General features: G+C 36.9%; 2 protein-coding genes and 1 long non-coding RNA gene across 3 annotated transcripts; 1 reads left to right on the forward strand and 2 right to left on the reverse strand.

Moving 5' to 3' along the window:
- Positions 1 to 1,182: 1,182 nt before the first annotated feature.
- Positions 1,183 to 4,729, reverse strand: LOC147847858 (uncharacterized). The gene is made up of 5 exons (XM_087338784.1): positions 4,266 to 4,729; positions 3,467 to 3,548; positions 3,129 to 3,205; positions 2,923 to 2,979; positions 1,183 to 1,944 (listed from the first exon to the last, which is right to left on the reverse strand). The coding sequence occupies exons 1-5, from the start codon at positions 4,374 to 4,376 to the stop codon at positions 1,627 to 1,629; spliced, it is 645 nt and encodes a 214-aa protein (XP_087194910.1). The 5' UTR covers positions 4,377 to 4,729; the 3' UTR covers positions 1,183 to 1,626.
- Positions 4,730 to 9,043: 4,314 nt separating this feature from the next.
- On the reverse strand, positions 9,044 to 13,397 carry LOC147847859 (uncharacterized). Its single transcript, XM_087338780.1, has 4 exons — positions 12,996 to 13,397; positions 12,641 to 12,870; positions 10,349 to 10,568; positions 9,044 to 9,858 (listed from the first exon to the last, which is right to left on the reverse strand). The coding sequence occupies exons 2-4, from the start codon at positions 12,799 to 12,801 to the stop codon at positions 9,592 to 9,594; spliced, it is 648 nt and encodes a 215-aa protein (XP_087194906.1). The 5' UTR covers positions 12,802 to 12,870; positions 12,996 to 13,397; the 3' UTR covers positions 9,044 to 9,591.
- On the forward strand, positions 11,666 to 12,567 carry LOC147847860 (uncharacterized). The gene is made up of 2 exons (XR_015532221.1): positions 11,666 to 12,147; positions 12,228 to 12,567. It is a non-coding gene; the product is annotated as an uncharacterized LOC147847860 (long non-coding RNA).
- Positions 13,398 to 13,441: the final 44 nt, after the last annotated feature.

The following is a 13,441-nucleotide window of genomic DNA, read 5'->3' on the forward strand; positions in this document are numbered from 1 at the left end:
ATCGAAAGGGGTTCTAAGTTGGGTGCTTAGATATGAAGTTTATTTACAAACTTCAGAGATAAGATCGAATGTTTTAAACTTAGAACTCCAATGAGCCTAAACTAAATGCAAGTGGAGAGGAGATGGTTAAGCAACATATTTGAGTTTCAAAATTTGAAGGGTTGAGGACATTGGGATTAGACTCTTAGGTTGAGGAGAGTGACAATATTTGGTCGCAATTCGGGGGGTTTAGGGTTAGGGTTTAGGAAACTAGTCTCTTATCTCTAGGCCGTAATGAATTGAAGAAGATAAGGTAATGAGGATGAGGATGGAGAAAGAAGTACTTATAACATAACAAAGAATAGAAATTAGAAACTTATTGATTAAACAAACAAGCTAATTAACATAACATTAAAAATAAACTAAAAGTAATCAAGAAGATGATGGAAGAGAAAGACAAACAACCAAAATGCAAGTAACTTTATCGGGGCAACTAATCAAGATCCAAATCTACTCTACAAGGTTTTTTATGAAAAATACTAGGAAGTTCTTCGAAAATATGGATAACATGTGACCACTATTGCAGGGGATGCATGGATTGTAGAAGGGTCAAGATTCCAATTTCACAAGAGTTTCAACAACTGAATTTGCCCAAACTTGTCCGGCATAGTGTCTATATGGTTGGTGAGGGGAGACCATGTATTGTATTAAGGTTAAACTTATCTCACCCTTCCCAACTTTGTACTAGTTGCAATCTTACTACAAGACTATGCATATTAATATGGATACTTTCACTAACTTAGGACATTGTCATAGTCTGAACAGCAATAAGCTCATAAACTTAGGGTATTGTCATATTCTGAAGTTCTCTGAACAGCAACCTGGCCACATTACATCTATGCAACAAATAGAAGACAAGTTTGTCCGATCAAATCCTTATATTAGAAAGATGCTGAAGGACATTCCTTCAATCTGAATGCGTCCATTAAAGATGACACACAACATATCTGTTCAAATAATGACATTTCCTATTATGTTTTTTCTACCTTCAAGATTCCACATTTACCTTAGCACATTGACACCCTATCTCCAAAACATCATACCATCAGTTAACCAAACAATTTGTTCCAACATGTTTTTGACCCAACAAATGAAACTACATAAAAAAAATGCAACAAGCAATAATGAACTTTCAAAAACAGATAAAAGGCACATCTGATGTATTGAGACAAATCTACAATGCCCATTTGGAAATGAATTTATTTACAATAGTTTCTCTTGGGCATTGATCAGCATGAGATTCTGGCACCATTCTGTTACAGATGATACCCAGCCTACGAAAGATAAGAAATGTAAAGAATGATAGTCCAATGAATCAAGAACCTCTGAGAGCCAGTGAATAGTCCAATAACTAAATGAGACCCAATCAACAGAATTAGATGAAGATTAATCCACGTCTCATACCTATATTCAAACCCATTACTAAAGTGACCCTCTAATATTGCCAAGCTACGAAATTCAAGGGGTTTGAATGTATATTAATTGGCCCCTACCCAATGCTGCCTATGTCAATGGAGTAACAAATGTGCCAATCAATGTTGCCAACAGTTCAATGATGTTGTAGAATAACAAATATGCCGCTCTTCATCATGGATTACTGCAAGTACGATCAAACTGCATCAAATTGTTTGTGCTAGTATTTGAGTTTGAATGCAAGTTGCTCTTTGTCTTTTTTGGGGTGCTCGTGTTCACATCATTCCCACATCCAAAGAAATGGTTCTGTGCTTGAGCAAAGCTTTCTTCAGGAGATTCAAAGAAATGGAATGGGTTGGATGCGCCCCGTTTCTTGTCTGAAGTTGTACAGTTTGGAGGAGCAATGGAGTTGTCAAAAGCTGCCAAGTCTGCACTAAACATGCTTACAAATAACTTCTGTAGTTCTTCAAAGCTATTGCCCTTTCCAGAACCCTGTCAGATACAGAGGAAACCAGGAGTTATTTGAAAGCATTGATCCATTCAAATGTTGACAAATTCGATTGGAAGGCAAAAATGACCGTATCTTGCTTGAAAGATAAAAGTGATATCAAATCACAAAGCACATAATCTTATTCTTCATTATGGTATAATTTCAAAGAATGTTATTACATACATCCAATCAGATCATTACCCATTGAACCATGAATACATAATCCTGACCCAGAGAAGGTCATTCTAAAAAGGGAAACATTATCTTTATTTTGAAACTATACCACAGAAACATTATCTTGCTTTAAAAATATACATTCAATGTGGCACCATTTGAAAGCATATATATTATACAAATACATTCAATCAGATCACCGCATATCTACCATGAATACATAATCCCAGCAATAACACTGCAACATTGCACAATTATCATATTTTCAAAAATATACCACAATAACACTGCACATTAAAATATCTTAGCACTTCGTGGAAGAACCCATGCATATGATATCATCTCATATTCTATGCAACCGGACAACAAAAAGCATATCCGTGTTCATGGGATCAGATAAGTCTTAAATCTATACATTTGAAGTCCCAAGATACACTCAAAGCTAAAAGCTTTTTTGTTAACAGCATCTGTGACATGTAACAGTGTTCAATGGATGTCCGAAAACACAAACTCAATATATTACTTTGGACATAAGCATGAAAGGATCCAATAGCAAAAGAAAACAATAATCAGTAGAGCCCACAGAGCAAACTTATAGTGGATGGCATGCTTCAATTTTAGCCAAACCCTAAAATACCCATGTTAACCACCTACACATTCTATATTCATTCACCCATATTCAAATATCCTGAGTCAGCCATACACACGCTACTTGTAGCTACTGGTTTGAAGTTCTATGGCTTTTCTGATCAAGTTTTGGGATCCATAAGATAACTGAAAAGAATGTTGAAGACATAGTCTCTCACCTCTGCTCGTACATCAGCCATCATAACTGACATCTCATTCATGAAGCTGCCAAAGCCCTGTTGAAATCAAAGGTTGGCTTAAAATATTTTATCAATGATTTGGAATAATTGTAATTGAATCTGTAATTTCGTGGATTTTTAATCCAAATGTTGGAACGGTAGCTATTTGTGTCATAAATGTGGGTAAAAAATAGACTAGGAACTACCTCAACTTCTTCTTCAGCATCTTCTCGATCATATAAGCCACAGTCATAAAGCGCTTTTTTTGTCTCATCAGAAAGCACTGCAGAAAAACCATAACCTCTAAATCAAATTGAAGCTTAGGATAAACCAATGGAGAAACACCAACATTCCCCTTCACTAGTTAGGTATTTACCAAAATACCCTTAAAAATAACCCCCTCTATAACAGCAAATTCTGTACATCAACTAGGCATTACTGTAACTCATGAAACCCTAGGGATATTCTGGTAAACACCCAACATGTTCAGCAAATTCAATGTTCTCCATGAACCAAATGAATACAAAAAAAAGAAAGTACAAACCTGCATAAGCTTCTTGAATTTCCTGAAATTTTATCTTTGCCACTGCAGAATCCTCAATGGCGCACTTGTCAGGATGCCACCTCTGGGAGAATAAGCATGATGCATACATCAGACTGTGTGGAAAATCAAACCAAATGTATGCGATGAAGGATGCGATTCTATTTGACTAGTCTTACCAGTTAAATCCTTCATAGTCCAACTCTAATAAAACAAAATTAGCATTCTGCTCATAGAAATTTTTAGTAATTTTTTATCGTAAAACCTGAATTGCATATATTTACATTGAAACAATATTGTGTAAGGCCCATGCTTTTGCGGGAATGCTATTATCTTATAATTTCTCTCCCCAAGTCCTCATAGTCAAACGCTACAAATATTTTGTGAAAATCTCTGAAATACCCGTAAGATAATACTCTCTGTTCCCCCAAATGCCAATAAGCTGCCATAATTTCCTTACAGTGTTTCCCTGCCCTTATGCTCCATATTAAAACAAATCCTTCACAAAGGCCCATACATCCTATCCACAACAATAACCTTTACCCTGTATTTTCTATACACAATTTCGTATATTCCCCAACAGCAATTTTTACTGTATATTATATACATAAATCCTTCACAACAGCAAGTTTTACCCAACATTCCCAGTTCCAGAGTACATGAATACAAAGAGTAAGAAACTCAGAGAAATCCAACACACATGCTCAGAAAAAAAGACACCCTAATAGAAACATACATTAATCCAATGAACCTTTAGCTAAGGAACACAACAGAAATTCAATCATAACAAAAAGATATTTACCATAGCAAGCTTTCGGTAAGCACTTCTTATTGAAGAGGAAGAAGCGTTTCTACTTAAACCAAGAATTGCATAGTATTGTTTTGATGGCATCCGGCCTTCACCGGAAGCCATTTTACAGGAAAACAAAGTTTCCTAGGATATCGTGAAAAATATTCAAATTTCTTAAATTCTTCAGAAACGTCTTTGATTTTCTTCAAATTCCCTTCAAATTCTTCAGGAATCTTTGATATACTCAGCTTTTCTTCATAAAATACTTTGATTTTTCTTCAGAATCCGACCGAATGTTTTGGGGAATCTAAAAGATTATTCGAATTCTTTAGAAATTTCTTCGAGTTTCTTCTAGCTCCTTATACTTCCTGCAAACTGCTTGGGACCGGAAAAATATATTCGATTATTTTCAGAGTTCTATGGGTTGCTTTGAATTCTGCAGATTCTTTTGAAAGACCTGTATAAACAATCACAGAATTCTGCGAGAAATCTCAAGCTTTGCGGAAAAGTAATCTAAATCTAAGGAAGGAGCTGTTCCCAACGGTGCGGGAATGCTTTCCCAACTCTTATCTTCTGACCCAGAAGAAAAAGCGTTGATGATCCGGCAATGATAGGAAACCTATCTAGTTTTCTGTATGAAGTGGAGAAGAAGAAAAAGAAGACGATAACTAAAGCAGAAAACAAATGTTGTTGGATTGCTGCGAGAATTTCCGAGCGGTGCAGAAATTTCCTCCAATTTTGAGAAGGGAATTGCTCCGGTGCTGCAGGAATCGTCCGAAAATTCTACTTCCGACACAGGACACAGAGGAGGAGGAGGAGGAGGAAGAAGAAGCTTTGGGGATCCAGCAAAGGTAAGAAACCTCTACAGTGTTTTGTATGAAGAAGAAGAGGAAAATTATGAAGAAGAAGAAGAAGAGAACAATCAGAGAATCAATGAATCAGACAGACAGACAGAGAGACAGAGAGAGAGAGAGAGGAATTATTGGGGTATGGTGAGAAAGGAGCTTTCTGATTGATCTTCTCTGTTTCTTCTCTCTGTCTTTGTCTCTGTTCCTTTGGAGGTTTGTCCATCGTATGTATGTCTTTGGACGGCCCGGATCGCTTGGGTTTCCAGATCCTCGTTTCTGCGCCGTGGGATTCGTAGATATTTTCTTCGTTCTTGGTGGGGGCTGTGGAATGGATGGATGGATGTGTCTAGGACCTTCTGGAAGCATCCGGAAGATATTTTCTCTCTTTAGAGAGAGAGTCTGAGAGAGAGACACACACACACAATCTCATCTTCGTCTTCATCTTCATATTCATCTCGAATCAATCATAATATCGCTTTGCGTCCACACACACACACACACACACTCTCTCTCTCTCTCTCTCTCTCTCTCTCTCTCTCTCTCTCTCTCGTGTGTTGGCGTTCGTTCTATCGCCCCCGCGCTACTCGAGTTTTGTTACCTCCGGGCTTTTTTTATTGCCATCCCTCACATGGCCTTCGTTCACCCGCATCATCGGATCTTATTTCCGCACCCCTAATGCCCGTCGAATCACGCCCGTGAGCAATGACCACACTCGGGCCCATCGAACTTGCCAGGAGACTCGCAGGAGCCAGTGTGGGTTGTGGGCTTCCTTCCCCATCCGGACTGCTCTACTTTGCTCGAGCCCTTTTCCACTTCCCCCATGCCGTGCGATCGATTGGCTTTTTTCTTGTGCAAGAACATATTAGCAAGAAATTATGACAAAAGTGCCAACTAATGCGTAAGAACCCATTCCTAGGTTGGGATAAGTTTTGTCGCCTTCGATAACGTTTCCAGCCCATGGACTTGATTTCTTTTTGGTCCTAGCGCATGATGACACACAACTTTTCTCTTTTCGTTTTTTACCAAACTCCAGAATCACTCATCCTGCACTTTGTTTTCTCTACCAATCTCCTCGCGCACACTATATCGAGATAGTATTTAAATACCCGGTATGAAATATTTAACTGATTGTCTATTGACGATTCGAGGAGCGCACATATGAAAGACTCTCGAGGATATTAATGTTTAGTATTTGATTTTCTGACTCACCTTTGTGGAAATAGTCTATTGACGATTCCAGGAGCGCACATATGAAAGACTCTCGAGGATATTAATGTTTAGTATTTGATTTTCTGACTCACCTTTGTGGAAATTTGGCTCTCCCCTTCTACATATGACTTTTAAGTATGCATATTTTGTTTCCAAATCTTCAACATACACACAATTTCAATGTGCACACTTACACTTTCACACATGACACTATCAAAAGACGTGTATGGCTATTAAAGGGTGACAACAACCCTTAACAAAGACTAACCTCCTTGAGAATTTAACAAAAACCCATGATCAAAATTGTTACAAAAGCTAAAATGCATGGTCTCTCTAATACCCATGGCTCTTGTATGAGAGATTCACCCTAAGGCATGCTCGACAAGAACTCCTATGTAATTAACGCGAGATTATGTTGTTTATTGCATTTTCCCACCATTCCAACATGGTATTCATCCTCAAGTATCCATGTGACACTTTACCATGATTAGGGCAACATACTTTACTATGCATAATTGTTCGCATAATGCTCACTATGAGCAAATTCATGCCTTTTTTCTAGACTATTTTATGTTATTGTTTAAATGTAGCAACACATGCAATTATTGAATGTTTAGAAGTTTATCAATCTAATGTATATAATGCATTTGATTATGTTAATTAAATGTGTATACGCACCTCCTACTTTATCATGTAATCTCTTATTTATACCTTCAATACGATCAAAATTTCATTCTATAAAAATCGATGATGTTAAGATATAAGATACCTTAGGCCTCTCCTACATCCATATAAACTTGAAGCATTGTTGAGACGCTCATGGATGTTGTCACTCATAGTTGGAGAGAGTTTGGACTTCATATGTACACTACACTTTTTGTAAATTGGCTTGTGTTCACATTATATACTTACAAGTTACACTCATTGAGCATGTGCCTTTCACCTTTCTAGAATGTAAGTGAGGTGGGTCACTTCCACAATAATATAGGTATGGTAAGTGAGGTGGCTCAATTCATGTTAAATGCAAACTTTTAATAGTTTCGAGATTGAGCACGTTTTGCTTCAATTAATTATGAATATTGAAACCAATATAACATTGATCAAAAACCAAGATTTTGGTCCTAATATAGCATGATTAAGATATAAGCTTTTGAGTTCACATAATAGGACAAAAATAGTGAAGAAAGTTGTTTAGATGACGTGAAGTAACTCAATAGTTATAAGGGAAGTAACTCAATAGTTATAAGGGTGGCAAAAAGGATTGAAACAACTAGCCTAGGAAGATAGGTAGCAAATTGATGGAGTATACAAGTTTGTTTACAAATTACCTTTCAAACATACATGATAGTAAGGAAGCAAATAAGTGAAATGACATGCCCAAAAATGTTATTCAACAGGGTAGTACAAATTAGATCATAGGATTGAAACGTACCTTTAAAACACGGGATCATTTTGAAATACGTACGGTAGTTGGTACATAGTGGGTTGAAATATAGTAGTCTTCAAAGTCAAAAACATGTAAAGACTTCAAACTTGTTATTCTAGGATTTAGGTGTTGAGCTATATAAAGGACACTAGGTACCCACTACATTATGCGATCTTAGAACACTATTGAGACTATTGGTGTGGCTAATCTCTCTTCAAAGATCCGTTTCATTGGCAAAGTTACCATCAATGAAATTCCTCAAAAAAAAAAGAATACAATGCTGCATAGGCCTATCCTAAATTGCTCAAACAATGACATGATTTCCATAAGACTATGAAACATGCTTTAAATGTTACCCCACCAAGGATCTATAACGGTTTCATAAAATGCCTAACTAGGTAATAGTGACTCAATAATGTGGAAAAAGGAATCTTTGAAATCAAAATGAAGATGCATAAAGCACCAGGCTATGTAGAACCATTTTCTTAGATTTCTTCAATGGATGAAGGGACGTGCTATAACATTATGCAAAGAATATCACAACTATGTATGGTGACCTTACCTTACCTTTCCTGATTGTATGCATGCTTTTTAACGGACCTTCATTTGAAAGAAGCTAAAGGTGTGACTTTAGAATGTAACTCGTAAACATCCTCATTATTATGATAACATGCTCTTGCACCTACAAAGTTTATACCAATGTCCATATCTCTTTCTCTTTTCTTAGAATCATATGCCAGGGCCAACCTGTAGGACATTTGATTATTGTTCACATCTAACAATGAACCTTACAAGGGGGTCAAAGATGAAGGGGCAAGGAACAGAATAAAGTTGTATAGAGAAGCCTCTGCTAAATAGTTAGGTGGTTCTCTTCGTGCAAACTCTGATTTACATGCCTGAACCATGTCTCATTTACAAAACCCTCTTTTTTGATGTACCACCTCTTATTTTGTTCCTAAGCTTTTTACACGTTTGTATCAAAGTGCAGCATACACTTTGACCAAATATGAGACCAAAGCTCATCCCTGTATTCTTTTGAGAGACACAAAGTTATGATCAAACGACTTTGGATACTAAGAAAGATACATGATTTTTAAAAGGCACAAGAGATTCCCCAATGCATGCAGATTTGTACAACTTCACATTGCCAATTGGACGAATATGTGCAGTAGATTTTATTGTAGATTCCCATTGTAAATTCCATCCAAAACAAAGTGACTGGTTGACTGAGGCCCAATGAGAAAGAAACTTATAAATCAATGAACAAAATAAGAATTACAAAAATAGACAAAACCTAAACAAGGAAATTAAAAAAGGGAAGTTTGTGGAGCTCATACCATTATAGATGGGTCTCATTCAATGAATATTGAAGACCTATCAATGCTTGATATCAGTTGAAATCCAATTGACATTGATGAACTACAAGATAGAGCCCAAATCCATAAATATTGCTCAACTATATGATAAGAGTTTGAATTCAAAATACCTTTGATGAACTATTTGTCAAACTTCCCCATCATGGGTTACTGAGTACATGTTTTGTGCCCCTTGCTTTTGACATGCAAATTTACCTTAAATGTCTCAAATATCTTATGCCATATATTTTGTCCTTTTGGGCTGGCAATTGACCTTAGATCTCCCCTTCTTTTGGATAGGCAATTTACCTTCCAGGAAAAAAATAACTTAGCTTAGTCCATCTTTGAGCCACAATCTGTTCAGTCATCTCCTCTGCACTCTCTCATCGACAAGTACAAAAGTACAGACGAAAATATAGCAATTTTCGCATTCATGCAAGATAAAAAAAATATCCAAGGATTTTTCTAAACAATACATAGGTTGTGTCAAAAAAGTCTCCTCATTTGGAACCCAGGGCAAAAGAAAGTTTCGGACGAGCATTCTTCTTCCCGAGGATTTTCATTTGCTCTGCTCGTTGTTGCTCTTCTTCGATTTTCTTCTTTCGCAACGCTTCTTCTTTCTGTTGTTGCAACCTCTCGAGTTCACGATATCGCTCTTCCTCCTTCCTTGCCTGCTCTTCGGCAGCCCTCTTTATGGCTTCTTCAGCCTTCCTCTCGTTCTCTTCCCGGATTTTCTGCAGCTGCTCCTCTTGTCGACGAGCTGCTTCCTGAGGTATAAAAAAAATAGCATGAAGCAATAACTATCAGAAACAAAAAATAATATCAAAGCTACAATGGGTAGTTTGGCGTAGTGCTTTGGGCACTTGCCTCTAAGCCATGGGGCAAGTTTCACTCTCCCCTTCCCAACAAACCCCTGCCCGAGTTGTATATAGCAATTGGCTGCCAGTTAAGTGAAAAATAAATAGATCTAATATCACACACAGGTGCCTATGTATATATGTTGTGAGTATGCATATGTGTACACATCTATATGTGTGTGTTGCATCTACATATACATATGTGTGTATATGGTGTATATGTACACACATGTGTGCAGAAATATGTGCGTCTGTATGCATCTATATAGGTATAGGTATACGCATACACCACCATGTATATATAGGAGCATATTAAAATAAATAATTATAAAGTATATATGTACATTTATATGTCTATATATTCATATATGTATACAATATAGCTATTGGTATAACTTACCTCCTTTCTTTGAGATTCTAAGGCAGCTTCTTCCCTCTCCTTCTCCATCTGAGCTAAAACATCTTCTGATACCTTTTTCCGACCCTCTTGCAATCTTCTCTCCACCTCTTTCCGCAACTCTTCAGAATCAAGAGCCTCTTGGACCAGCTTCTCGATAGCCGATTCTATCCTTTTCGATGCTTCTTCTTCAATCAGCTTTAACTCCGCCTCATGTTGTCGCCTGCGCATACAGTGAGGCTAGTGATCAAATACTGATAATCGAGGCACACAAACAAACTTCTTCCTTACACACAACAGTTGCCATTTCATGTCGCCTGACAGCCACCTTGTGCGACTTGAAAGCAATTCCAGATAAAGTATAAGTACCTCCTTTTGCCCAAAACAAAAAGGTGACCTTATCTCCTATCACCTGGGTATGCGACCTGACCTGTCTTCAAGATATTCAATATCAAACAAGATGTTCTTGTTAGGGCCTCTTTAAAAACAAGGCTAGACTTTTCTTGAATGGGACTTAACCTCAAGGCTCAACCCATGTACAAATTGATTGGCTTGATAGAATCGTTAATTAGAAAACAAACCTCAGGTGGTGATTATGTTAAGTCAATGGGTTTGATTGATCTATTGGAATGAGAAAGTGGATACAACGTGGCTTCGATTATATCATTCCTTTCAGAACAGAAAACTCTAAATTCTTCATGCATTTGACTCGATGGGGGTGTTTCTTTCTAGCTCTCTTCCAGGTGTTATGGAAAGACTACACCAGTGGATCCCTGACTGATATCTCAAGATAAATATCTAAGGCAGAGTATTATTGGGCCCCTGAGCTTTTGTAATAGCAACAAACTCTATGCCAATCATATACGCCACAGAAATTTCTCTCTAATAGAGGAAGCCTCTAGCTATAAATTTTTTATATCCATCATGTGTCTCCATAGTATATAAGCATATAAATCTTCAGTAGATAAAGAGTTTGAGTTTCAAAGAGAGGGACAACATGAGCAAATCAAATTACCGCATGTACATGCACCAAGGTAAGTAAAAAATGATCAACTCCTAGTGTTATAAACAGGAGACCATTTACCTAACTATAAAAAGGAAAAATATTTAACCGCCAGGTCTTAAATGATAAACTACAGTAAGAAATGATACTTATCATAGAAACACAAAATACAAATATTAGTTAGGGGACAAAAAGAAGGGTCCACGCAGGATTTTGTACATTAAAATCCCAATATCAATATTAATTTGTTTTTTGATACAACATATGTTAGATATCCCTTGCAACGATTCGAAACTAAGATAAAATAGCCTGCAGCTGCACAAGATAACAGTGAAGTCTCACTGATGGTTTCTGTGAACTACCTACTTGAATTTGTACATTTATATTATTCTCCTAATACTTGTATTATTACAGCATCTCGTTACCACACATCCCACACTTCTAGATGTATCATGCCATACATGATCAGAATATGCACAGCATGAACTAGTGATACATCCATCTTCCTTCTGAGAAACCTTGGTAACTTCAATTAATTTAATCTAATTGCTATTGTATGACTCTTTCTTGCAAGAAAAAAAAATATTTCAGTTCAAGAAATCATAACAATGACTCACACCTTAGGAGAGCCCAACCTCAAAAGATTTGAATGCCAACTGAGGGAACTTTGCATGGTCCATACCTTCTTAACATCCTCTTAAGATTTCTTTCAACTCATCACAATACTAAAACTTAATTTAGAATCAAAATCATGTGTTTGCAAAAGCTAATCAAATGAGAATTTTATCCTCTATCCATAGTTATATTCAAAATGTGATGACAAAGGCCTTATTCAAAGATCCGAAAAAGTTACAAAACATCGAACACAAAAAAGTAGAGAACTTAAATTCTGGAGATTCTGTAGTAAAACTCCAATCTCATCATCAAATAGCCATAGAACTACGCTAGAACGACCATAACACGTTCCCTAATTAAACAATACATTCCTTCACATTCTCCTTTACATCACATGCCAACCAATGACCTTGAAACAATAAGAAGTTAGTTTCACAGGATTTCCACTTTTAAAAAGCTTATCATCTCTACAGCATTCTTCAGAAAAAAGTGCGCTCTTCAAGTTATTCTCTACATAAAACCTCAAAGAACAGCCCTTCATAAAAGGCAAAGGAAGTTTCACAAAGAAAAACTTTTTTACATATTCCATAATCTCTTATCCATTTTACAACACATTGGTAAGTTATTCAATAAAAAAAAACAGAAAAGAAAGCCGAAGACCATGTTTTGTATCAAACCTGGTTATAGAAGCAAGAGATGATGGACTCTCACAATCTCGATGGCTCTTGTTCTTGTTATTTGTGGGGGGTGAAGGCTCTCGAGATCGTCTTCTCTTGCTCTTCCTAGATGGAGATCTTGATCTTGACCTTGACTTTGACTTTGATCTTGTTCTACCCATTTTTCCCAGGTCAATTTAAAAAGCTATGTTCCTTTGTGTGATTCTTGAAGAAGATTTAAAAAGGAAGTTCTGCAAAAGGCAAATCAAGTAAGCCCAATTCCATGGCATTGGCATTCTAATATCAAATCTTTAATAAATCTCACATTCTAGAAAAAATAAAAAGAGGAAAAAGAAAAAAATCTCGAATACCTAACCTTGAAAAGAAATTTTCCATTTTTGAAGATATTTTTTCCGCCATGACTACATATCATCCATAATAGCACAATAAAAGACCCACCTTCTTTTTTGTCCAGAAAAAAGAGACCCAAATGCTCTATTTTCTCTCTTCTGCTAAAAAGATTGACCAAAAGCATTACCTGATAATATGGACATGGATTCCTCCCAAAATGAAAGAGTTTGCTTGCTTTTCCTTGTGCTTTTTCTTTCACCTTTGAAACTTTCTCTCTTTCACTCACTCTGTCTCAATCTCTATCTCTCTCTATCTCGACGTCACGGCGATGGAGGGGGTGATGGGTTTCAATGCGCCGAGCAGGTTTTGCCGGGAGAAGATCAGAGCAGGGGACGACAGGGACACCGAGCTCTACTATAGTAGTATGTATTGGGGTGAATGAGCCAAATCCAGTAAAAAGCTTAAGGAAGT

The sequence above is a fragment of the Azolla caroliniana genome, unplaced genomic scaffold (genome assembly GCF_043228905.1).
Source record: "Azolla caroliniana isolate FFs.n. ecotype wild unplaced genomic scaffold, voAzoCaro1.0.p SCAF_616, whole genome shotgun sequence".
In the NCBI taxonomy this organism is placed as follows: domain Eukaryota; kingdom Viridiplantae; phylum Streptophyta; class Polypodiopsida; order Salviniales; family Salviniaceae; genus Azolla; species Azolla caroliniana.

Excerpts from the sequence above, each read along its gene's own strand:
- LOC147847858 (XM_087338784.1), bottom strand. The coding sequence starts at position 4,376 with ATGGCTTCCGGTGAAGGCCGGATGCCATCAAAACAATACTATGCAATT. Across the intron at positions 3,549-4,265 it reads CTTACCGAAAGCTTGCTATG|AGGTGGCATCCTGACAAGTG; the intron begins GTAAATATCTTT and ends TTATTCTCCCAG. Across the intron at positions 2,980-3,128 it reads ATGCTGAAGAAGAAGTTGAG|GGCTTTGGCAGCTTCATGAA; the intron begins GTAGTTCCTAGT and ends TGATTTCAACAG.
- LOC147847859 (XM_087338780.1), bottom strand. The coding sequence starts at position 12,801 with ATGGGTAGAACAAGATCAAAGTCAAAGTCAAGGTCAAGATCAAGATCT. Across the intron at positions 10,569-12,640 it reads TCTCTTGCTTCTATAACCAG|GCGACAACATGAGGCGGAGT; the intron begins GTTTGATACAAA and ends CTGTATGCGCAG. Across the intron at positions 9,859-10,348 it reads TAGAATCTCAAAGAAAGGAG|GAAGCAGCTCGTCGACAAGA; the intron begins GTAAGTTATACC and ends TTTATACCTCAG.